This window comes from Vanacampus margaritifer, chromosome 16 (assembly GCF_051991255.1).
Source record: "Vanacampus margaritifer isolate UIUO_Vmar chromosome 16, RoL_Vmar_1.0, whole genome shotgun sequence".
Lineage (NCBI taxonomy): Eukaryota > Metazoa > Chordata > Actinopteri > Syngnathiformes > Syngnathidae > Vanacampus > Vanacampus margaritifer.
Window position 1 is genome coordinate 13,522,807 of NC_135447.1, and position 26,035 is coordinate 13,548,841.

Here is a 26,035-nt window from a genome sequence, read left to right on the forward strand (position 1 = left end):
TATATTGCTATTAAAACATTTATACTTATATTAACATAGCTCTACCAAAAGAAACATTAGAGTCTAAAAGTATGTTTGGATCTGTTTCCGTTTTGCAGCAATTAGCATTAGAATATAGCTAAGTTTCATCATTGTTCACAAACCTGTTGAAAACACTGACAAAAAGAGCTTTTTGCAACATGGCCCTGGCTGATCTCTTATACTCTGCTGCCACCTGCTGGCTGTTTTTGTAATAACTCCCATTGCTTCAAGCCTTGTCTTCAGTTCAAAGGCTGCATCAAAGCCTTCTGTATCCTCTAGCATTAAAAAAAAAAAATACATTTTTGGAGTGAAGGACAAAGTATTAAAAAATTGATTTATACGTTTTTGGGTTTGAATGAGTTAAATGGCAGACTTGCTGTGCATTTTCATTTTTGGATGCTTGCGACTTTTTTGTGGGTCTAGTTGTGATAGACTTGCCTACCAGATTTCATGCTCCTAAGTGCAAGTGGCATCCAGGACTGAATTATCTAATACAATAAACGTTCACGACACCTGACTGGCTAAATGACCCTAAAATGGCTGCTTCAAACTAAAATGGCAGACTCCCTTTTTGAAAATGGCTTCTTGAGACTTTTTTGTGGGTCTACTCGTGATAGACATGCTTACCCAATTTGATATTGTGACGTGCAACTGGTTTCAGGGGCAGATTTATTTTCATGAAAGGTAACAGTTTGCCTTAGGCAAACCTGAGACCCTCATCGTCCTCGCTTGCTACTTTCACACCTTTTCCGGACAAACTTTAACGTCCAAACGCCGGCGGCCTCTGTCACGAGTACTTTAGTGACTGAATGGGAACAAAGCCCCTAAAGCAGTTCCCCCATCTCCTGACTTTTTTTCTTCCTTTTTCCGGGCCAGCGGATCATCTTCAGCCTCATTAATCCGAGTAACAACAGGCTAATATATGTGTAAATGTGTGGTGGTGGGGAGGTGGCTCTTAGGCTAGCGCGGCTAAATTAGCTCGCATCCGTTTAACACACATCCATCACAGCGACAAAAGCTCCTTAGCGGCGACATGGTGCCCACTAATGCCGAGCCATGTGTCAGCTTTCATTCCATTTAACACTCCGTCACTAGGGAAGGGGGAAGGAGAGAAAAAATGTGCTAACCCTCGCCGCCTGGCTGCTGGCAATTAATCAGACGATGTCGAAATATGAGGAGAGATGATTTCTTGTTCCCACATATCATTCACATGACATTCATTTGTGACACGTCCATACAAATGGAAGGAGATTACGTGTGTGCGCATGTGTATGAGTGTGTGTGATCCACTTGAGCGATAGCAGGTAATTAACGCGCGGCAGCATCTGGCCACTGCTGAACGCAAGCAGCAGCAGTTGTTGAAGGAGCGGCTGTCCTGAGCAGACCTTTCTAGGATGAAAACAGTTAAACTCTTAAACACAAACACCGGCAGTGAGATTTTATTCTTCTTTTTGAGATTTTTTTATTTGTCTACAGTGACTCCAGTTATTTGCAAAGGATGGAGATTTGGCTAGCCCGCAAATGACTAGCGAAAAGTCGCGTGTAATTGAATTGAACTATAAATGCATTGCAAACAATTTGGTTAAACCGCCAACAATTGTTTTTCACTTAAAAAAAATAAAAAAAATAAATAAAAATGTGAAAAGCTGAATCTGGGGGTACGATTTTAGCGGCCTTATTTGGCTATTTCTATTTACATTTATTTATTTTATTTTGACATTTAAATGTTATTTTACTGTCCGTACACTGGAGCCTATCCCAGCTGCAATACCTTTAATTCTTCTTTAAATTTAATTTCACTGTTTATCATTTACTTGCATTTTGTTTTACTATTTTGAACAGATTTCCATTCTGTTTCAGGTTTAATTAATTTTATTATAAGAAAATAGCTGTAGTAAATGGTTTATTTTAGCACTTTTTTTTTTACTTTGTTAAATGCTATTATTACTTTACTGTTTCCCATACTTATTGAATGCATTTATATAGAATTTTAATGTTAAAGGTATTGCTATACAATTCACACATTTTTCCGCATATTTTGATATTTTATATACATTGTTCAGCTTTATTTAAAAAATATATTTAAAACAATATTTTTAAAGTATGAGTATTTTATTTCAAATTTGTGTCTTATTCTCTAATTTATTATTATCATTATTATTATTTATTTTAAATTAATTGTATTTATTTTTTATCTAGTTTTATTTATTCTTTGTTAATTTTATTATTTTGCTTTAGGGATATTTTACCCGCATATTAGAATTTTTTCCATTGTTTTTTAAATTGTATTTCTCTATTTTTATGCATTTATGTTATTCTGTTTTTTGTCGTGTTATATTTATTTGTATATTTTGATTATTCCTATTATAGTTGGATTTTATTTTCCCATCTTAATTATTTTGTAATGGTTTTTTTTGCTAATTAATAGTTATTTGTATTGTTATTTATTTCACAATTTTATTTACTTTCAGTTTTGTATACTAGATTTTAAAAAAAATCTAATGTATCTTCACATTTAATAAGAAGAATAATTTAATTTCCCAATTTTTTATGTACTTATATTCAATTTCAAATATTTATTTGTATATTGTATTTCTTACGCATTTGTTTTTTAACTCTTTTTTTTTTTTTGTATTTGAATAATCTTAATAGATTGTTGTGTTTTTTAGGGTAGGGATGGTAAATTGAAGCACTTTTTGCTGTTTTTTGCTGTGCCCTATTGAGGTAGCGTACACGTGCGTGCGACGTGATGGGATGCCACAAGGTCTTATCTCTCCCGCCTTCACGTAGCATCTGTGAGTCATGGCGCCCGAGGAGAGTGGCGGGGGACCTGGTCTTGGCGGTGGGGGGGTGGCGTGCTTTGGCCTTATCTCCTGTTGACATTGTGTACACCAAGACAACAGGAACCAAGAATAGGAGGACTGACGACTATTTTTAGCATCAAGGTGGCCATGTACATGCAGGTACTGCATTTCCATCTAACATTGTAGGAACTTTTAGTCCTTTGTAAAAATAGTTCACATCAGATCCTTTTAATGTTGCAGTCCCAATCTCAGAGGATCCTAGACCTCCCCACGGTCCTCTTCTGGCCCCGATAAATGACCCTGGAACTAATGTAACTGCAGATAGTTATTGAACTGTCAAGTGTATTTCCTGGAGTGGCGGCATTAAATTAGCAGAGGTACGGTTAGCCAAGCAAGCACACTCAATATCACACGGCTCACTTGCTTGTGGCTTTAATGGATAATGAAAAATGATAAATGATGTCGGCGAGACCCCTCTAACGCATTGCAACACCTGTTCCTGTCTATGGATTTTTAATTTTTTTACGCCAGTAGAGGGCCTCATCTGCATATCAAACATCCTTCCCATTTCCTCTCTTGTTGTGTTGATTCAAAATCATTTGCATACAAGACAATAGGGGCGGGAAACAAGGTGACACACATACGGGGGCCTACGTTCAATATCACGGTTTCGCCCTGTAAACCCTTACGATCCGTCCCGCCTCGCCCGACCTTGAGGACACACACGGCTTTTATGATCCTGTTAGCCTGTATGGAGAGCTGGAGTACCTCCGCCAAGGAGCTTATGTTGCCATTGCCGCTTGCAAGTTCGTTTACGGCTCAAAAATGGATCTGATTGATTTCCAGTAAATGGAGTGGGTGGGGTAACGTTGTTGAGCTCGGATTTTATTTTGAGAATTTGATACTTTTCACACAGGAATGGTGTTGATCCAAGTGGGGGTTTTGCCATCGCAATTGTCTCCAAAATGGGCGACCTTCTTTTCAATTTCTGGCATGGCTCCTTCATGGCTATTTTTTTTAATGTGTGCTGATGTTAGGCATGTCCACACAATTGTCAAAGAGTGAAACTGCCATGTAAGAAACATTTGTACTTTTATTTGTCTCCATTCTTGTTTTTTAACTTACTTTAAAATCAACCACCAGCTACTATAAAACAAAACAGTGATGTCTACCACGGGGATCGAACCCACAACGTGAGCAAGTCTCCTGTGTATAATCGCAAAGCACTTCCATTGAGTTAAAACTCTGGGCCGCCGTTACAGCTCCACACAGTGTTTGAAGGATTATTTTCCCCGGTATGTCCCGCCCTCCTCTGCCTGCGATTGGCTCATCAGTCCTCATGCCTAAAGTTAGCCAATCTAATCAGTGAAGGCGGCGGGTACCAGCCAATTAGAGGCAGAGGAGGGTGGACCATAGCTTCACCCTCCTTGAGTAAAAAAGCAGTAATCTGGCTCACAGATATTACTGAACAGTGCATATCAGGGGGGATTTAGAAGTGGGTATACGCCGTAGACCCTGAACTACACTGGTTATTAAACCACGACACGTCAATGCCATTGTATAGCTTGTCTATGGTGTTTTTCATGTTTGCTAGCATTAAGCTAATTAGACTGTTATCAGGCAAAGCTGTGTGCTTATTTTAAGTAAACAACATGTCGTTATATTTGCTTTAAGTTTTGTTCGTCAGTAAACTTAAACTTGGAGTACAATAAACAGCTTGAAGACTCTTTTTTTTTGGAGACTTGCTCATTACTGAAGACTTTTTCATGTTTCTTGTTGTGAAAGACATGCTGTTGTTGGCTAATTTTTGCCCCTTGTAGTATATTTGCTGCGTGCAAAGACTCAACCTCAGAACAGCAAATAAATTGTGGCATTGACAGCCACCCGTGTACCCGCGCCATATATCACCACACGTGGCCTATCCCCCCTCTGTCGCCGGGGTGACCATTACCATATAGAGCCATGCTCCTTACCTTGACCTTTACCCATGCTTTGTGTGGCAGGTCTCCATGAATTGCGACTACGTGTTTGTCAATGGCAAGGAGACGCGAGGCTCCATGAACGCCAGGGTCATCTTCAGCTACGAGCACCTGAGCGCACCCCTGGAACTCACCGTCTGGGTGCCCAAGCTCCCCCTGCGGGTGGAACTGTCCGACAGCAACCTGAGCTTCATCAAGGGCTGGCGGGTCCCCATTCTGCCCGACCGCAGGTGAGGCACCATCAAGATTATTATAGTTAACAAAAACGAACTACAATTGAAGAAAAAAAAATAGAGACAAAATAACATGTAAACAAGACTGTTTACAAAAAAACAAATACTTAAATTGAATATGGGTGTAACAAAAGCTAAATCTAATCTGAAAATTTGATTTAAAAGTTGTGGAAAAGGATGAATAGCGCCATCTACTAAGGAGGGACTTACTCCATGACTGATTTTTATTTTATTTTTTTTGCCTTAAGTTATAGCCGAGTAGCCCATACATTGAAGTTAGGACTGGTGATTCTAATTCAGTAGTGCATTAGCCGCTGAAAACAAATGCCAAATGGAAATGTTCCCATTCGAGTCAGAATTCATCATAGCATCTTGTCGTCAGAGAGGAACGTTTGGAAGAACGCCCTGTCTCCTTATGTCTGCCGTATCTACAATGCGTGAAAGCCACGTACGCAGTTCATTCAAGTGGATGCCTCCAAGTAGTTTGGTAGCTAATGCTGTCCTAGAAATGGGAATATTTGGCTGCCTAACGCCTTACTGTTGGCCAGCTAACGCCGTGCTAGTAACGGGAATATTTGGCTGGCTAACGCCGTGCTAGCAATGAATGTAAGGAGTTAATAAACTTGGATGCCGGACCTGAGAGATTAACTTTTTTTTTTCTCATCTTACTTTATTGAACAGTTTGAAACAGAATACACAAACAATTTGTGAACATTACACAAACACGTTATACAGAAAAAACAAACAAAGAAGCCAGGGGGATATTTAAATAAAAACATTAAAAAGAAAAGAGCATAAAGCCACAGTTCTCATCGCTTTCTTGTTGATAGATTTTACTATAGTATTAATTATATGCTAACCCTTCAATTTCAAAAACTAAAGTTTTGAATGACAAACTTTGTATTTGTGTACATGAAATTTCACCAAAATAATTATCAACTTTATTAGAAACGTTTTTTTATTTTATTCTCTATCATTATTAAAGAAACCAAACGGTACATTTTTCCAAAAAAGACAGAAATTAGAGTCAATATGATCAATAATAAAACGAGATACATCTTTCCAGAATCTATTGGAATAAGGACAATTCCAGAATAGGCAGGCCAGTGTTTCAGGGGACGTTACACAGAATGAGCAATCAACACAAATGTCTTTCTTGAACCTAAGAAGATCATTTTTGACAGGATAATACCCCTGAGAGACGAACTAGCTTAGGGCTAGCTCAGATGAGTCTAGTAACAGCAAAGACAGCTTTAAAACGATGCCAGAGAGAAAAAAAATCGTGGGTTATGGCGTCGGGCAGATATGTCACAGAATCCCGGAGGTTAAAGTAAGTTATTTTAAGCTAACACGTTTCAGCTTTCCATGTATTGGTACACTGCGTCAAATGAATTGAAGTTGAAATGAAGCCGTTATGTGCCCGATACTGATGCCTGGTATCGATACTCGTCCATCCCTATCCAAAGCATATCTTGTCTTGTTGTGTTATTGATTAATCTGCTTTGTTTACAGTCACTTGAATCCTATCAGTGTTGCGGCGTTGGTAGGTTTCCAATGTCAGCCATCTTGTTATAAGAGCTTTACAGTTCATGAGCTATTTATAGCATTTCAAGGATTTTCACAACGCTTTTTACTCAGGCCTTGATTTTTCGTTGTGCTCATTATCCAAAGAGCATTGAACCTTTTCGTCAAAAACACTTGAAAGTGAACAGAAAAAGTATTTTTTTGGTCTTGTTTTGTTCCAATTAGACGGAACACGCCGCGGCGCCTTTGCCTCGCCAAACGAGGCTCTCAGGTGCATTTTGATCCACTTTGTCATGTAGGAGTCGGAGCCCTCCCGATGCATTTAGCCGACAAGGCCGAGACGGAGTCTTCATTAGTGCTGTGAGGATGTGTACCTGAGGCTTCTTAGAACAAACAAGTGCTTTTTGCACCCTGGCGGGGGATGATGAGGGCTTTGCTCAAAAACATTTGCAGCAGTCGAGGATTGTGTGTTTTCTTGTGTGTCATTTAGTGCTGTTGCATCTTTGTTTCAGCTCGTATAATTGTTTTAAAACATCAACTTTTGGAGATAAATGGGTTTTTTGTTAGCTTCAGTAATTGAAGGCAAGATATTTTTGCTTTGTACTGTATGATTGTGATCTTGTTCAATGTAATTAAAAGCGAGATAACCTGAGAGGTTTCACTCTAATTTGAACACCAAAGACAAAATTCGGTTGAAGGTAAGATATGTTGTTGAGATAAGATCTGTTACTTCCTCTTTATGCTGTCTGCCACTGTGCAAATGAAGGCAGAACATGTTACTTCAGATGTTTATCTTACCAAGACGCAGTCAAAGGGAAGATTTATTGTGTTGTCAGTTTATTTTCCAAAGAGGAAACCAGACGAGATATTTTACTTTAAGTGTTTACCTTGCCAAAGTGCAGTTGAAGGTAAGATCTTTTCATTTGTTTATCTACCAAGCTTAAGAGAAAACAAGGCAAGATAGATTAATTAAGCTGTTTGCCATCTTGCCAAAGTGCAAGTGAAGGCAAAACGTTGCCTCGTCTGTTTATTTTGCCAAACAGGAAATGAGGCAAGATTTGTTGATCCAGTTGTTTATGTTAATGTACCATTGCAGAATTGAGCGCAACTTTGTTACTTCTATTTGTTGTCTTGCCAAAACACAACTGAAGGCAAGATAGGCTGCTTCACCCGTATGCCATCTTGCCAAAGCGCACACAAAGGAAGCAAGACTGGCTGCTTCTTGTTTCCGACCCTGCCAAAATGCAAGCAAAGGCAAGACGTGCTTCAGCTGTTTATCTTGCCATAGCAAAATTGAAGGAATGATATGTTGCTTCATCTTTTATCCCAACAAAGCACAGTTGAAGGTGAGAAATTATGAAGCAAAATATGTTGCCAAAGTGCTATTGAGGCCAAGGTATGTTGCTTTAGCCTTTGTCTTATGAAAATGCAACTGAAGGCAATGTATGTTTCCTCAGCTGTTTATCATGGCAAAGCGTAATTGAAGGCAAGATATGTTGCTTCAGTTATTTGCCATCTTGCACAAAGCAGTTAATGGCAAAATGTTTTCCGGCAAGATATGTTCTAGCCGTTATCTTTACCTTCCAAAATGCAACTGAAGGCAAGATATGTTTCCCCAGCTGTTTATCTTGGCAAAGCGCAATTGAAGGCAAGATATGTTGCTTCAGTTATTTGTCATCTTGCTAAAAGCAATTAATGACAAGAAAATTTCCAGCAAGATATGTTCTAGCTGTTATCTTTACCTTCCAAAATGCTGAAGGCAAGATATCTTTGCTGTAGTGCAATCAAATGTTTCTGTTGCCGTGGCGCCAAAGTGCAATAAAAAGACAAAGTAAGTGGTGTGGCCCTTTAAAACTAAAATGCCTGCCAATGGGAGATTAAAGCTGGAGTATGGACATTCTACCGCCTCCTTTGATGGAATACTGCATTGCAACAAGAGATCTGCTGATACCTATGCACGCCCCCCCCCCCCCCCCTCACACACACACACACACACACACACAATTACTATAACTCTATATCACTATGACAGTTGCACTCATTACTAAAAATTTGGAGAGTGCTTGTGTGAGTAGTAGATAGACACAACATATTAAAAATAAAATTGGGTTGGGGGAAAATGCCTTTAAAAAAAACAAAAAACTGTTCCATACAGGTTTTAAGGGCGTCCCTCCAATGACAAACGTCCGTCAGAAGATTGCCGTGGAGGTGTTCCGGCATGCCGGTCATGTGCGGCGCAGTAACAAACAGGCCCACAACACTTCATTTAGGAGATGTTTAATGGCGGCATTAAGAACGCGGCGGCGCTTGGCTGCCGTCCTCGCCGCCGGAGTACATCACCATCCACCCAAAGCGCTCCAATGCGTGCTGCATACAAACGGCACGTTTAAGGCGCTGGCGCAGGGACGGGGGGAGTTCAAATGACCCTGAGCGCCTGCAAAACATATTGCATAGGCGCCATTTTTTTCCTTTAATATCCCACTAACGTATTCATTCAGTGAACCCCCCGTTTATCACGGAGGATGCATTCCAGAACCACCCGTGATATCTGCGATAGAGAGAGACCATTTAAAAAAAAAACATTTTGTAATAGTTTGACCCCTCTAACACACTTTAAACACATTTCAAGTTAATGTTCATCAGTTTATCCGATCAGGGTTGTGCTGCCGATTCCGATATCGATCACATGGATTTTGCATTGGAATTTTTTTATTCTTCTTTTATTATTATTATTATTTATTCATGTATTTAGTGAGCAACCAAGATAATTTGTGTTCACCTGTGTATATGCTGCCTTTTCTGCTTTTTTTGTTTTTTTTATGCTTTTTATATTTTTTTATCCTTCATTTACACAGGCCATAGCCCTGTCTCATGTAAAAGTAGTGCTTGTACGCCATATATTCCGTTTTTGCTTGGATTGTTATTCCTAGCCTCCAGTCTGCTCTGTTCCCACGCCATGACTTGACTTCCAATCACTCACTCCGACAGCAACAACAACAATGAGGTCTCCTGGCCCGCAGTGTCTCTTTGTTACAGTCAGTGGCTGCGTTATCCGCTACGACGCCAGAGCCTAATCGAATGAGACAGTTTTCATCTGGCCCGGCAACAATATCAACCTTTCTGAAGTTAAAACCGGAGCCTGAGCGCGGCGGACGTCTCGGACAGAGACGGAGCGCCTCGCCTTTTAAGTGAATGACTCACGAGTGGTCGCGGTCTGCTGCTGTGTACTAAACTCACTTACCTGAGCGTACAGTAGTGAGTTGTGTCCTGCGGGCTCCTGTTCGAACGGCACCAGATGCAAAAGAAATCCCAGACGACACCCAGGCGCGCGGATCTACTGTAGACCGATAGGAAAGTATGGCATCAAGTCATCAGAGATAGGGACTATGAATTTAGGAGGAAATGCTACAAAAAAAACATATGGTATAAAGTCACTTATGACATCACAAATATATATTATAAATGCTATTAAGATTTTAGTAGGAAATCATGGGGGAAAAAATAGCATATATACAAAAAGTGTTGCATAAACAAGTGACTTATAATGTCAGAAATGGCTATTAAAGTGGAAGTCAATCTTAAACATTTCTTGGCAATAATAGGTTGTATGTGACCTCACTAGTCTCAACATAACATTCTGATTAATATTACATTTGAGGAATATGAGCAGCGAAATCCAGCTGTTTTTCTCCATTTAAGGGGGAGGCCATTTTGCCAGCTTTCTAAAACTGAGCTGCAATTGGTTGTTACCTGAAACTTGAGCAACTGTGATGTAATTTTCATTTGACAGCAAGTTGCAAAATGGCCGCCTTCTGATACTGATAAAAAACGCTAGATATTTCTGCTTAACTCATTTTCCACTTATGCAATATTCACCAAAATACCACATTTAGACTAGTGGGGCTGCATAGAATATATTGTTGTCAAGAAAATGTCAGGGGGTTGACTTCCCCTTTAAGAATTTTGTAGGAAATCGTACAAAAAATGTACAGCATAAAGTCATCATCATAAGCGGTCACCAAGAATTTCATAGGATACTGTACAAAAAAGTAGATGACACCATATAGTATGAAGTCATGTGAAAAAATTATAGTGTAAACAAGTCCTTCATGATGACCACAAGGAATTTTGTTGGATATTCTACAAAAAGTATGGCTAAAAGTCATTAAGATAGTAGTAGAAAATCATACAGGCAAAAATGATGGCATAAACAGGTAACCAAAGGTCAAAAAAATCTGCTGATGATTATTTTTTAAAAGGGCATCATCACCGATGACATCGTAAATGTTCATTGGGAATGTAGCTGTAAAACAATTTCAATAAAGTTTTGGCATAAAGTCACTGATTATAAATGGTAAGTATTTTGTCAAATGGTACAAAAATGTCAAAAATCATACTTCATAAATGCTCACGGACAAAAATGGAAATCATAAGGTCGCTGATGTCATGATAAATTTTCCTGAAAAAAACCCCCGCCTATCATAACGTCAGCAATGAGGTCGACGCACTCTGAGTTAGCAAAACACGACTGGAACTTGTCGTGTCTTGCAAGTGGGCATGTACTGCCAAATGCTGAGACGCACGCTACGCGCCATCTGTTCTTAAGAGTCTCTGCTCCGTTCACAATTTGTCATCATAACGCTGATGAGACGCTCGGCACTCTTCCACAGTCACATTATCCCGTCTTGATGTCTAGAGGGAGGGGGGGAAAAAGTGCCAGTAGGGACTAAACGATAAGCAGCTGCTTTTTGGAGGCGGGCCCAGTTTGGGCAAAGCCGGGTTAAACGTGCCAGGTGCTTCCCTGGCTGAGGCCAATCTGCTCCACACCAACAGATTATTGCTGCAGTGAAACTTGACAGGCTGCCACTTGCTCCGCCTCCTTCCATGATGTCATCACTGACTTTTTTGACACCCTTTTTTCCTACTAAATTCCATGACCATGTTGTCACGTTATGGCTTATATTTCCGTAGGAGCACCAGGGACAGTGACGCCGACGAGGATGAGGACGATCGTCGGGTGAGCCGCGGCTGCACGCTGCAGTACCAGCGGGCGCTGGTCAAGGTCCTGACGCAGTTCCACACCACATCCAGCGAGGGCACCGACCAGGTCATCACCATGCTGGGGCCCGACTGGCAGGTGGACGTCACCGACCTGGTCCAGGACTCGCTCAAGGTGGCCGACCCCCGTGTGGCCGAGCTGGTGGATAGGACAGTCCTCGTGGGACTGGAGCTGGGATCCACCGTCCTAAAGGTTAGAAACGCTGCCCTCAGTCCCCTATTAGTTAAAAGGAATAAAAACTTTTACCAATACATGAATCTTGTGGCGTTTCGTGGAAAATTATGCTTCTAATGTCGCACAAATGTTTGATATTACACTCCACACTGTCCATTTTGTTGCAGCTGCCTGTTCTTGCTGCCCTCAATCTCGTATTGGTTAAAATTTGACCAAAATCTTTTGAACATGATTATTACACTCCAGAGTGTCCACTTTGAGAGCTTTGTTTATTTGCTGCCCTTAGTCTCCTCCTGGATAAAATTTGTCCAATTGCCAACAGACACATTAATTCAACCAAATTTGTTGTTGCCTTTGTAACCTTTTTCCTGGCTAACATTGTCTTATCTGATTGCTGTGCCTTAGCTCCACATTCTGCACTTTTCTGCACTGTGCCCTTACTCTCAAGTCATGTCAAGTTTATTTATATAGCCCTGAAACACACAAGAGTCTCAAAGGGCTTCACATGACCACAGTTGACAAATATCGACATCCCCTGATCGAACCACAAGAGGGCAAGAAAAAAAAACTCTCCTCTCATACAGTGTTTAAAAAAAAAAAAGCATCTAATTACCAAAAATCACATTGATTCAACTAAAGTTTTTGAGAAAATGATTCTTCTATTGTTGCTCTAAGTCTCCTCTTGGATGAAAATAATCTAATAGCCACATGCCAAGACGTCAGTTTTGATACAAAAGTACAAAAGATGAGTGGGTACTATTAGATTCTATTAGTCCCTGTTTACATTAGCTTACCTTGTTGCAGTGCATTAGCAGTCTCTTCTTAGATGAATTGCGTCACCGCATACTGCAAAGAAGATAAAGGAGATCCTGGTCAGCATCATTTCTTGTTTCTTATGCGTGTCGATGCGTTCAAATCGACGTGTTTTTCGCAAAGTCAAAGAAGCCATTCAACTTTTCACAAGCCGACGTGCCATCACAGTTATTTACAGCTGTTATCCGGTGCTCAAACGACTACACGTCGCCCCCACTTTTTAAGCTTCAAGTCGTTTTGAGCCTTCTTCGCAATTACCTCGGCCTTGGTCCTCGCCGAGCCGCAGCTGATGTCAAAGTGGCCGTCGTAAAAGTCGCATAAAGTCATCAATGGAGACGGGTTCACAGGCCCTTCATAAAGTTAGGCCGGGCGAAAGTTTGGCTCACGGTGAGAGATGACGCGTTAACGCTGCCAGGGGCGAGCATGCCGACCTGATGGATGGGCACGAGGAAGATACAAGGCGACCATCCGTCATCTCAAACGGGTAATTGATCATTTGCAATCTGCTCGAGGCGCCGCCGCCGAATCTGCCGGCAGATGTAGCTTGCCCCATTGACAAATCAATGACATGTTTGCAGCTTGATTTGTCAAGCCACTCACTCGTCCGGGCCATCGTTGCATTGACATGCTAACAACCAGACCAGTCTGGATTATTTTTTAGGCCAATTTTGATGTTTGGTCGAGTAAAATTCCAATAACCGATTCATCTGTCGATTCATTTAAAAAGTAACGACCGTCATAGCTCACCTATTTCATGTGTTTTGTCATGTGACGTTTGCAAGCTGAGCCTGCTGTGATGTCATTTTCATTCGACAGTGACAAAATGGCCGCCACCTGAGGAGGATTTTGCCGGCTTATTAGTATTCCACGATCATGATATTCATCAGAATAAAATGTTTAGACTATGGGTGCGCATTCAATATATTACATTTTTGGCTTAACATTTGAATTTGTCAATTTTGACGTGACCGAAGACGCCACAACATTTATGCATGATTGTCGTAATTACGTCCAGCAACTCGACGCGGGCGACCGAGCAGTCATGTCAGTTTTGCATATGCATGTTGCTGTGATGGATTTATGGGCCACAAACTGAGCAGTCGCACTTCACGCGGCTACACAAGCACACTCACACACACACATGTACACACAGGTGAGTATGTATGCGGCAGGCAGGGACATTACAGGAAGCAAAGTTTTCAAATTGATGCGATGCATGGAAGGATGCTAACGGAGGTGAGGAGCAACAGTGGGAGCCAATCGATTTGCGCATTTAAAAAAAGAAAAAAAAAGAAAAGGCATCTCATAAACGCCGGTTTGCACGGTCGATCTTTGTCTATTTGGTGCCTGGCTCGGCGACTGTTTTCACAAGCAATTAACGTGTCCAAATTGAAAATGTGAACAATTGAAATCAATACTGGCAACAGTGTGCAAATGGCAAAAAGGAAAGATGAAAATAAAATAGAAAGACATCCTCTGTTGGCGTTTTGACAACCATTTACAGCATGAGAGCCGCTGAGAAAGAAAGTGGGCTACGTCCATTTTTGATATTTTGCAGGTGATAAATTGAAAAAAAATTTTGGGCTGTACTAAAATCTGCAAAATTTAGATGGCAATGATTGCTTCTTCTGGGTATGTGTGTTTTTCCGGGGGCATTTTCCCCAGATATAATGATTTGGAACTGGGGCTATACAGGGCTATAATATTTTGCAATTGTTCATTATAGTTATTTTTTATTTTGTTTTAGCTTTAAAAAAAAAAATTGTTTTATTTTTATTAGGTTTTAAAGTGGGCTTGTTATTTTGCATTAGTATTAGTACAAGATTTATTCTTTTTTTTTTTAGAAACTGGCTTTTTTTTGTAATAGACTACAATTCATAAATTACTGTTTGACCTTCCTTACCAATTATACAGAAAAAAAATCGCCCTATTTTTCACAACCCACAGTATGTTTTTCTGTACAGCTGTACAGTAATACAGAAATAAATTTCACATTTAAATATCCCGAAAAGCTTGTATGAAATAAATTTACAAAAATAAAAATGAAGGACATTTTTGCTATAATTAAAGTTTCAGGTCATTTTATAAACGTAACGCGCACTCGTTTTTATCTAATGTCTTTACCTCATTCGCTGTCATCTCAGTTCAAATGATTCTTTGATTTCATAGCTGCCAATGGCATTGAATGAGTTCAAAAAAATATTTTTTCAATTTTAGCTTTAGTTACTTCGTTAGTTTTTGTTTATTCATTTACTGTAATGACCTGTTGTTGAGCTGTTGTCCTGTGGAGTACTAAAGTTTGTCTGCTTTCCCGCCCTAAAGGTGGACTCCCCTCTGGCAGTGGACGCAGCGTTGGGCCAGGCAGCCTTCTCCGTCACAGACGACAAAGTTTCCATCAGCCAGCTGCGCGTGCACGCCCTGTCGGGCTTGAACTTGGCGCTGCGGCCCAGCCCCGGCAACAGCCACACCCTGGTTGCCAAGGCAACCGGCCTCCAGACACTCGGTGCCCCCAAGCAGGTACGTGGACGCCCGCCTTTTGCTGCTCGGGTCTCATTGAGCCATGCCGTCATTTGTGGGAGGAAAAATATTTGTAAGAAGTTATCGAAAACATTTTGATGTGAATTTTATCATAAAATAAGGGAAAAGTCCTCTTGGAGAATGATGTAAAAAACAAACAAACATGAAAAACAGTCATCTTTAAGAAAAAAATAAATATATAATAATATAATTATATATTATATTTTCTGCTCATGTGTGTGTGTGTGTGTGTGTATATATATATATATATATATATATATATATATATATATATATATATATATACTGTGTGTGCGTGTATATATATATATATATGTATATAAAAAAATAAAGGTGGATTTTGTAGTAAAAACTACTATTATTAAGATAAAATTTGAATACTATAATTACTTTTTAAATATGATTTTATGAGTCAAGTTGCAATATTGTCAAAAAATATGTACATTTATGAAAATAAAATGGAGATATTACAAGCCAAATATGGCAATTTTATGAGAATGAAGGATTAATGTTAAAAATCAAAATTATTAGAATAAAAAGTTGAATTGTAACAATAATATGGGAATAACCTGAAATACCATGAGTGAAAAATACAGTAGGTATTTTTTATGACAGCAACAAAATGTTTTAATTTTATGATAATAAATTCATATTAAAAGAAAAATAAGTATCTTAAAATAGAATATTAAAGGGAAGGAGTTGCAAATGAGGTCTATTCATAGAAAATGTTACCAATAAAAATCATTCCACATGAAGCCTGTGAAGTCATTGGCAGCCGTTCATCACCTCAAGCGGTGTGTGTGAAAATTCTACAACACACACACACAAACACACTACACGCACGCACGCACGTGCAGGACGGGCGGCGAGTGAGGCGAGCATTAAATTCCAATTTTTTGTGCTTTCCGCTTCCCGGCCACCTTGAAATGTAATTATTGTAATGTATTGTTCTAAGTGCTCTCCGAGGCCGCATTAAAAGTCAGTCGGGGGTGGGGGGTGTTAGGTGGGGGGAGGTCGTCTCAAAGGATTCCGCCACCTATTTCAAGCCTTTTGATTTGCGGGCAACTTTTCAGACGTCCTCCATCACGCTTGAAGTGAGTACAAGAAACATCAAGGTCTTCCCGCAAGTTTTTCATGTCTGTCAATTAGGTTTGTTTATCACATGGAGAGGAAAGGCCGCTCGTTATACGACTGATACGATTTTTTTCCGGCTACGAGTTGTCGTTGGACGTTTTAACATCAGCTTAATTGCATTTTGGACGTATGTAGCCGTCAGTGGCAGCAAACGAGTAATTTTTTTAGCCTTTTGCGCTCCCTGCCATTTTTCTATATTATCGCAAATGACTGCTGTGATTACTTGCAGATTTATTTTATTTTTTAACCTGTCAAAACAAACCACACTCCCCAACGTGGTGGCGGTGGTCTTGTACCCCAGGCTGTGATGTGGTGTTACTTCGCATGTTTTATTCCAAGCTTGCGCTCGGGAGGCCGTCTTCTATCTGTCGCGCCTTGCAAGAAGCTGAGCGAGGTAACTCGGGGTTCAAACGTTTGTCGCCGCGGCAACAGGCGTCGACGGCCAGCCCGATCGCATCGAAATGCGATTCAAATGTGTTTCGAGTTTTAAACATCCCAAAGTAAACCGGCAGAAGTAAAAAAAAAAAAAATCTATACACGTTGATTTTTTAACTACTGACCTTTCACAACAATAACACACACTTGTATATTTTACACACCCAGAAAATTGCTGATACTGTAATACTTTTCAAATTCAGTTAGTTTTTAAGAGAGGGCACCCACAGGTTCACCTATTACCAGACTTTTGATTTTTTATATTTTTAAAAATTCATTAAAAGCTGTATATTTTAGGGGAAGTCCAACCCCTGTTTTTCATGGGAAATTATTGGAGAGTTAGCCTTGTTTTCTTTTTCCAATCATGTTCTCTCTTTTTTTTCAATGCATTTATAATGGCCATGAATTATGCAGTTTTTTTGCTATGCGTGGGCTGGCCTGGTCACTATCTCCTGCAAATATTCCACTGTATTGTTAATGTGATTAACTCATTTTCTCCCAAAAACATATAAATATGTTCTATTTTAAATAATACTATGGTCCCAAAAACGTATTTATACATTTTTTATGTTTGTTTGTTTTTTATGCTAGAGCATGCAGAAGGCTTTGGTGCAGCCTCTGAACTGAACAGAACGCTTGAAACAATGGTAGTTATTACAAAAACGGCCGACAGGTGGCAGCAGAGTATAAAAGATCAACCAGGGCCATGTTGCAAAAAGCTCTTTTCCCCAGTGTTTAAACAGATTTGTGAATAATGATGAAACTTAGCTACATTCTAATGCTAATTGCTGCAAAACAGAAACAGATACAAATATACTTTTTTTCCTGATGAAAGAAAAGACTAATCTTTATTTTGGTATGTTCCATGTTTTATAGGAATAGAACACAATATTTTGTAGGCCTTGCAAAATCAGTCAAAATCTAATAATACAGACGGCGAAGGGGGTTGCTTCAGTGAAAATGGCTGCGAGTGAATAAATTAACTCTTTGACCGCCAGACGTTTTCAGAAAAGGGATGCTGTCAGTGCCAGCCGATTTAAGCATTTTGACTGATCTTTCAAGGTCCACAGAAAATGTTGTGTTTGGACTATGGAAACACACATACTACCAAATGAAAGATTGGACTCTCATCTTTCATCAGAAAAAAAAAGTTTTTCTACCTTATTCCGTTTTTTAGCAATCAACCATTGAAAATGGTTAGTTTCACCCAAATGCTCTGTTTTGAAACAAAATACGGAGAAATCAAGCTTTTTGTGAAACGATATTATTTCATGCACTCTAGTGAGTTTGACACCTTTTTTTTTTCCATGAATGATGCCACAAACACCTAAACAGTGCTTTACTTCTGTAAAACACTACCACCAACAATGAAAAAGTGTTTTTTGATAGCAAAATGAGTTTATTTACATTCAACAGTGTAACAATTTGACAACACAATTTGGCAAACTATCTACAAATGCGTGCAACCATGGTACTATTTACAATTGTGTGGATGTTTCAAATACAGTTATTCTTTTTGTAACACTCCCCTGCGTGCAAGGGGACGCAGCAGGATTTGCACAACAGATTAGTTTCACTGCGATTGCCCCTTCGCGTGCAGACGCTACACTTTCTTGCTGGCTTTTTTTCCCGGGGAATAGCAAGTATATACTGCAGTGTGTGTTTGGCCATGTTGCCATCACGTCTACTCTCAGGATCATGATACGGTGACGTTACGGTGGTGTTACGTCTGGCTTCCTCATGTCCTTCAGTTCCTATACCGGGTGGTAAGAAATGTTCTGATCCATCTTATCCGCTCCATTCATGGTGGTATCGTAGTCCATAACCAGTGTCTTCTGCGTGATCAGACTGTACCCACTCCTCCGATGAATATGCATTGGACTCGGGGCACTCTTCGTCGTCCGATTGAACGTCCGCCTGTGCAGAAGTGCTCGGTTGTGCTCCGCGTTTTCCGGCGTTGGCATCGCTAGCCGGTGAGGCTTTATGACGTGATCATAGCCGCCGCATCAACGCTTCCAACTTCGGCGTCAACCTCGGAGTCACCATCATCATCATCGTCGTCATCAATGTGCTCTTTAGCACTGGTTGATGCTTCTCTTCTTTGAAAAAAACGATCAAGCGTGAGCTGCTTGCCACCGGTCGCCATTTTTGCTTTCTCAGCCATTCTCCCCTCAACACTCTAGCTCCGCCTCACGTCTTCTACTACTGACGCCTACCCAATCTTGTCCAAAGAGAGTCATCGCTGCCATCTAGGGGCCAAAAATAGTCATTATACTAACTAGATCTGCTTGATACTTTCAGCACAGCTGGCCAAGGCTTTCCTCCACCAGTTTCAAAAAAAAAAAACTTGGTGAACGTCTTTTAACGTCTTTGGCGCTCCTCTGTAGGATTTTACTAAACGTTACTTAACGTTTTTGGCGGTCAAAGAGTTAATATACCTTTGTGGATTAAGATTTAAGCAGATGAATCCATCCATTTTCTGTGCTGCCATTTTGGCCAATACCGCCCTCTGCTGCCAGCTAAAATTAACATCAAAGTGCCCTTAAGCTCGCTTTAAAACAGGTGAGCCCTGCCTGACGTTGGCAATGCGAGCCCGAAGGCACTCTGATGTCAATTTCAGTTGACGGTGTTGCAAAAACCAAAACAGGATCGCCACCTCACGCATAAACCGCTGTTTGCCACGGCCCACACTCGCCACACCACTAGACCCCGCCTCTTAAAGGCACGCACAGACACTACAATATGTACAATTGTTGCAGCTCCAGTTTAATTTTGTGTCTGGTTTCCTGACAGGAGGCCAGCCTGTCCGTGTGGATGCTCTTCAGCGACAACACGGCCGCCACGCTGACGTACTTCGATCCCAAGGACTACAACTTCAACGCCTCCACGCTGGACGAGAAGGTGGTCTCCGTGTCCCAGGAGCCCCAGCAGCGTTGGCCCGTGGTGGTGGCGGAGGGCGAGGGCTCCGGGGAGCTGGTGCGCGTGGAGATGACCATCGGCGAGGCCTGCCAGAAAACCAAACGCAAGAGCGTCATCGCCTCGGCCGCCGTCTACGTCAGGGTCCGCTTCGGCCCCGAGGAGGACGACTCGGACGAAGAGGCCACCACCGAGGCCGAGTCCCCGGCCGTCACCGGGGGCCCGGCGCCGGCCCAGCCCGACTCAGGCGGGAGGATTTACGAGACGTCCAATGAGCAGCCGGCCAGCGTCCCCATCGACTACACCAACTTCCCCACCGTCGGCAACCGGGAGCAGCCCACGGAAACGGACGAGGAGGAGGAGGACGAGGAGGAGGAAGGCGACTTTGTGCACTCGCCCCGCAACATGACTGACCTGGAAATCGGCATGTACGCCCTCCTGGGGGTGTTCTGCCTGGCCATTCTGGTCTTTCTCATCAACTGCATCGTCTTTGTGCTTAAGTACCGCCACAAGCGCATCCCGCCCGAGGGGCAGGTCAACATGGACCACTCGCACCACTGGGTCTTTCTGGGCAACGGCCAGCCGCTGAGGGCCCAGTGCGAGCTGTCGCCGCAGCAGGCCGACTGCCCGTCCAACCCACTGGACGGCGTCCAGACGTGCTGCCACGGGGACCACCACAGCAGCGGCAGTTCGCAGACCAGCGTCCAGAGCCAGGTGCACGGCCGCGGGGACGGCAGCTCGGGCGGCTCGGCCAAGGAGAGTGGCGAGGAGGCCAGCTCGCCCACGTCCAAGCGCAAGCGGGTCAAGTTCACCACCTTCACCACACTGCCCACCGAGGACCTGCCCTACAACTCCATCCCCGTCGCCGACGAGGAGGACATCCAGTGGGTGTGTCAGGACATGGGCTTCCAAGACCCAGAGGAACTGCACGATTACATGCGCAGAATAAAAGAAATCGCCTGAGAAATCATTCCGGGAAAAGGGGGGGTGGGGGTTGCTCCTTTTTATCACAGACTTGAGAAGAAAGAGAGCGCGGGAAAAAAGGCCTACTGTCGTTTCTGTTACTTTGTTACGTTTAGTTTGCACAGTGCTGTAATCTTATCACACTAAACAAAAAAACAAAAAAAGAGACGGACGCATAAAGGAAGCCAAAGACTCGACGACCCAACGAGAGGCGGTGGCGGCGAAAGAGGCCTTTGATCAACACTGAAAACTGTCAAAGACTCTCGAAAAAAAGCTTTTTTGTTTTTGAGTTCTTGTTGTTTTTTGCCAAAGGAGGTACTTTTTCTTCATTGTCCTTCCTTCACTTTTCATTTGCTTACATTTTTCTACATGTCACAGCCAGTTGCTACTACTACTAGCCCCGCCCCCACCCTTGGTTCAATGCCTTACAACCACGTATCAGTGGAGGCTTGGAGGCGGCGTAGCGTCCACTGTGTAGCAAGCAGCTGTGTGGCATCGGTGAGGATGAGGCACGGTCACCTTTCATTGGTCCTGCTCATGTAATCTGGTTTGCACGTAATCCCAGTTCCTCGTCATCTGGGTCATTTTCAATCTGAGTAGCAAGTACATACGGGTCGCCTATGTTACAGGTTACGTGTCATCCGGTAACACGGAAACGCCAGCTCATTTGTGTGGTTTGCATGCAATCTGGTTGGCGCGTTATCTTGCTAACATTTAATCTGGGTGACACAAAATGTGCACATTTTACTTTGTAATCCAGATAGCAAGTATTTATGGGTGGCCTGTGTTACAAGTTACGTTAAATCTAGGTAACCGTGCTACGTGCCATCTGGGTAACATGTAATCTGAGTACCAGGCTATTCTGTGTTACATGTAATCTGGCCAATTTTCAATCCAGGTATCAAGTATTAATAGGTTGCCTATGTTACAAGTAATCTGTGCATAATGTTACATGCAATCCTATGAACACATAATTAGGGGCACACAAATTATTAGTTTATTTGTAATCTGGTTTGCATTTACTCTGAGTTGCATGTAATCTGGTTTGCACGAAATCCTTGTAACATTGGTCATTTCCAATCTGACTAGAACTTAATTTTGGGTTACATGTAATCCAAGTTGACGTGTAACGTATGATCAAGGTTACATGTAATCTAAGTAACACACAACCCGAGTAACCAAAAATTTGTGTTACATGTACTCTGAGAAACGATCAAGACTACATTGGATGCAAACAAAATAACAAGCAAATCTGTGTTACATGTACTGTAATCTGAGTAAAGTTCTATCCGTGTTACCTGCAATATGAGTAACAGTAACACCAAATTTCTAAATCTCTGTTACATGTAACCTAGGCAGCACCTAATCTGAGTTGCAAACCAATTTGGGTTGCAGACAATCTGAGCAACATGTCATCTGGGCATCACATAATCTGCGTTGCGTGTCATCTGATGTGATGTGGGTAACACAAAATTTGTAAATGTTTGTACGGTACGGATATAACCCGCCTTACTGAAGTAATTACGCGCATGCCATGACGTCACACCAGGCCCACATACATGCAAACGTTCCTCGCTGGCGTGTACATACATATACGGCATATATGCAGACGGCCATTCACGAAAGTGGCGAAAGTTTCACCAGAAGAACTTGTTACTACTTATTGATGTGTTACAGAGCACAAGATCTGCGGGAACTTTGTATCATCCCAGAAAATTATTTGCTGTTTTTTACACAATTGAGGTCATCCTCGTGCCACGCATGTTGTTCAATTTTTTTTTCTCTTTTTATGAATTAATCTGATGCAATTTGAGACAAAATGGCTGTGTGTGTAGCGGGTAATCTGGGGAATGTGTAATAGAGGTTAATCTATTTGACATTTAATCTGGGTCATTTGTGATCTGCTGTGAAGAGACTGCAGCCATTTGGAACCTGTTTAATCAACATGTGTTACCTGTAATCCAGGTAACATGTTATTTGCATTACATGTAATTTGAGTAATTGGGTCAAATCTATTACATTTGTTATTGAGTTAACATGTAGTCTGGGTGGTTTGTAATATGGGTAAAAACCTCATATGTAATCTGGGTAGCACGGAATCTGAGTAACATAGGAATCGGTTTTATGCGTACATCATAATCTGGATAACACTCAAAATAACATACAATCTTTATTACATGCAATCCGAGTAACACGTCATCTGCATTCCTTGGTGATATGACATTTTTGCACACATAATCTCAGTAACAGGAAAATGTGTTATCCATAACCTGAATAACATAATCTGAATGACGTACAGATTTGTGTTGCATGTAATCTGAATAACACATCATCCATGTTACATGTCATCTGGGTGACACATAATCTGAGTAACAGTCAAATCTATGTTGTTATTCTGAGCAACGTGCCATCTGGATTACATTTAACCTGGGTTTCACATAATCCGTGCCACGTGTAATACATTCTGAAAAACAGATCTGTGTTACGTTTAATCTGGGTAACATGCCATTCGTGTTACATGCAATCTAGGAAACACGAAATTTGAATTACATGTAATCCGAGTACTGTAACATGTCATCCATGTTACATGCAATCTGGGTAACACATGTAATTTGGGTATTCCATGATTTGCGTCGCATGTAATCTGGGTAACACAATGAAGTATCTCAGGTTGCTAATGAAACCGTCACGGACAAATCCAAGTAATTGACACTGTTTTGCGGGTGCGTTGTGTGCGTTTCTAACATTTTGACAGTGGTGACGAAAGTGAACATGAGTTTTGGAGAGAATATAAAACACATACGCAACAAGTGTTATTTGAATAAAACCCAGCAGCGGCAGCCGAGCTAATCCGGCTTTTAATTAGCGCCGGCATGTCCCGCTTTGAAGGCCGACGTCCTCAAAGCTCATAAAACAAGCTCCTCTTTTGGAGTCTAATGAAGTCACCGTGAAATGAAATATGCTTCTGTCATGTCATGTTTTTTTTGTGTGCTTTTTTTTTCTCTTTCATTGCAAACGGCATCTAAGGGCTTGGATATGGGGGGTTTTCTTGTCCCTTCTTTGTGGCAATAATTAACCACATTTATTTGTCAAGTCACCTGAAGCTTTATAAAAGACCCAATCCAGAATTGTTCTTGTGTAGCGGTTCAAAGGTCAGATGACACATTTTGCTTTGAAAGTCTTCAAAAGTGGAGTCCAAGGACTCAAGTTTTTGCTCCATTAATTTCATTTCTCTGCAGACGGAAGCACACGTCTCCTTTTAATTTTGTCAAGAAATCATTCCACCCTGACAAAAAAGTGCGCCTTGACCTCCACACAGTTTGATACATGAAAATGAAAATGTCACGTTTCATGATTTGTTTTTTGTTGTTGTGGTGGTTTTAGTTTTTTGCAAGAATTTAGCCTTGTAGCTTTTTGCATAAAGTCAAATAAGCAAACATAACCTGCTTAGCACTGAAACGCACACATTGAACATTGTAAATATTGGTAAAAGACGCTTTTAAATCCAAGAAGAATTCAGCCACGTTAGAAAACTGGTTCCTTCTGAGCATTCTGTATGACATAAGTAAAGAAAATTACAGCAAGCGGACACAAGGGAGAAGTGTCAGCGAAACAGGCCAAAATCCAGATGTCAAGTCAAATGGCTTCTTTAAACTCAGGTGGCCAACTTCCTGTTCCCCATCTTGTTATGATTGATATGTCCAACCAATTAACCATTGATCGGTGAAACTAGCGTTGGGTGCTAATATGCCACAAAATGGCATCTTCCAACTCAAATGGCCAACTTCCTGTTAAATTTCAGCTGCGAGTCCTCTTATTTTTGTGCCTCTTATTACGATCGACTTTTCCCAGACTATTTTCATGTTGATTTTGAAACTGCTGTCTGGGCTTAATTTTCACCCCAAAATGGCTTCTTCAAACCAAAATGGTCGACTTCCTGTTAGCTGATCATGGCTTTTTGAGACTTTTTTTGTGCTCAATCTGGATTGGGGCTTTTAGAGCTTCTGGTTCTCTGCATGCCATCATTCAAACGTGTTTAGTTTCTTTATTTCCCCCGAGCCCGACCGTCGAGTTTTGCTCTCTCAGGATGAATGTAGGCTTCTTCGTCTAGTCATTAACGAAGAATGAAACAACCCGGCTGCTCTGTGTTCGCTGTAAATCCCCGCCTGCCTGCCGGTCGGTCCGCTGTACAGATGAAGCGCAACTTTCACTCGAGCTTTCTTTTGTTTGCTTTTCTTCTGCATTCATGTAAATATGTTGCCATGTTTGGTTCCTCCATAATCTTGCCTTGATTTCTTTTTTTCTTTTTTTTTGTAACGCTGCTCGGGTGCGCTGGTTTGTATTTTTCTTACAAGCTGCTACTTGGAACTTGGTCCTCACCGCTCCCGCCGCCACACTGACCACCTTGTTCATGTACAGAGCACTGATCGATTTCCTGTATCCTATTGGAAGCAAATCCTTGTATTTTCCCGTTATATGTAAAATACTAAAGAAAATGCGATACTGCACTCAAGGTGTGTGTTGGTTTTTCTTTCTGATTGGCACCTTTGGACGCGTTTAGAAATCGGGTTTAATGTCTTCATACAAACACAAGGGCCAATGCTACAAAATGTTTTTTTTTTACATACAAATAAGGTCTTTCTCCAAATCTGTGTGCTGGTAGGTGCTGTTGTTTTTCTTAGCGACATAGTCCAGACAGTAAAATTCTGATACAAAGCCAGAAAAACAACCTCAAAATGTCAAAACACGCCATGCAAGCTTTTTTGAAAACCTGCTGTTTTTGTTGTTTTTTTGCAGTGGAAAAGCCGTCCTGTCGCGACGGGCTGTGATCACACGTCAAGAAGCTTCCCAGTACGGCGCGGATATCTTTTTAAGCTTGTAAAGCATCTGCAGTAAATGTCACATTTGGCCAGCCGTCCCTGTAAATCCCGCTGAAAAACTTCTTGGTCCTATACTTCAGATTCTCAACAGGCACACTTGTGCAGATTTTTATGGAACATGAAAACTAACAGAAAGGACTCGTGTCGTTTTTGCATACTCCTGCTAATAGAAAGGTTGCATAGTTTTAGAATTCTGTGGAATAAAAAAAACTAACTTTTTTTGGTTTGTCATTCTAACTATCAAACGGGAAGATAATTTTGGGTTGAAAATGTCTGCCAATAACAAATGCAAAAAAAAATCGGTCGTGTAGTTTTTGTTTGCAAAATTTTTTTCCTAAAAGAATACAAACATAAAGCACGCAGTTGCAGTTTTTGTGAAAATTCTATTAGACAGACCAGCATAGAAAATTGTATTAGCATAAATATGCTACAAAATCGGCTACATAGTTTTTGTTTATATAATTCTAACAAATGAAGGTAATTCTTGAGAAATGTTTGCCAAAAAAAAATAATTTGTGTAGTTTTTGTTTTAAATGATTCCGACAGTCCAACAAAGAAGTTG

General features: G+C 41.1%; 1 protein-coding gene across 4 annotated transcripts in view; it reads left to right on the forward strand.

Annotated features, from left to right (window-relative positions):
• The window catches only part of tmem132e (transmembrane protein 132E), a 249,533-nt gene extending 224,432 nt beyond the window's left edge, over positions 1 to 25,101 (forward strand). For all 4 annotated transcript variants that reach the window (XM_077546333.1, XM_077546335.1, XM_077546332.1 and 1 more), the window contains exons 6-9: positions 4,829 to 5,034; positions 11,533 to 11,812; positions 14,930 to 15,124; positions 19,508 to 25,101. In XM_077546333.1, the coding sequence (XP_077402459.1) occupies positions 4,829 to 5,034; positions 11,533 to 11,812; positions 14,930 to 15,124; positions 19,508 to 20,593 (1,767 nt within the window). In that variant the 3' untranslated portion in view covers positions 20,594 to 25,101. The remainder of the gene's footprint in view (positions 1 to 4,828; positions 5,035 to 11,532; positions 11,813 to 14,929; positions 15,125 to 19,507) is intronic.
• Positions 25,102 to 26,035: the final 934 nt, after the last annotated feature.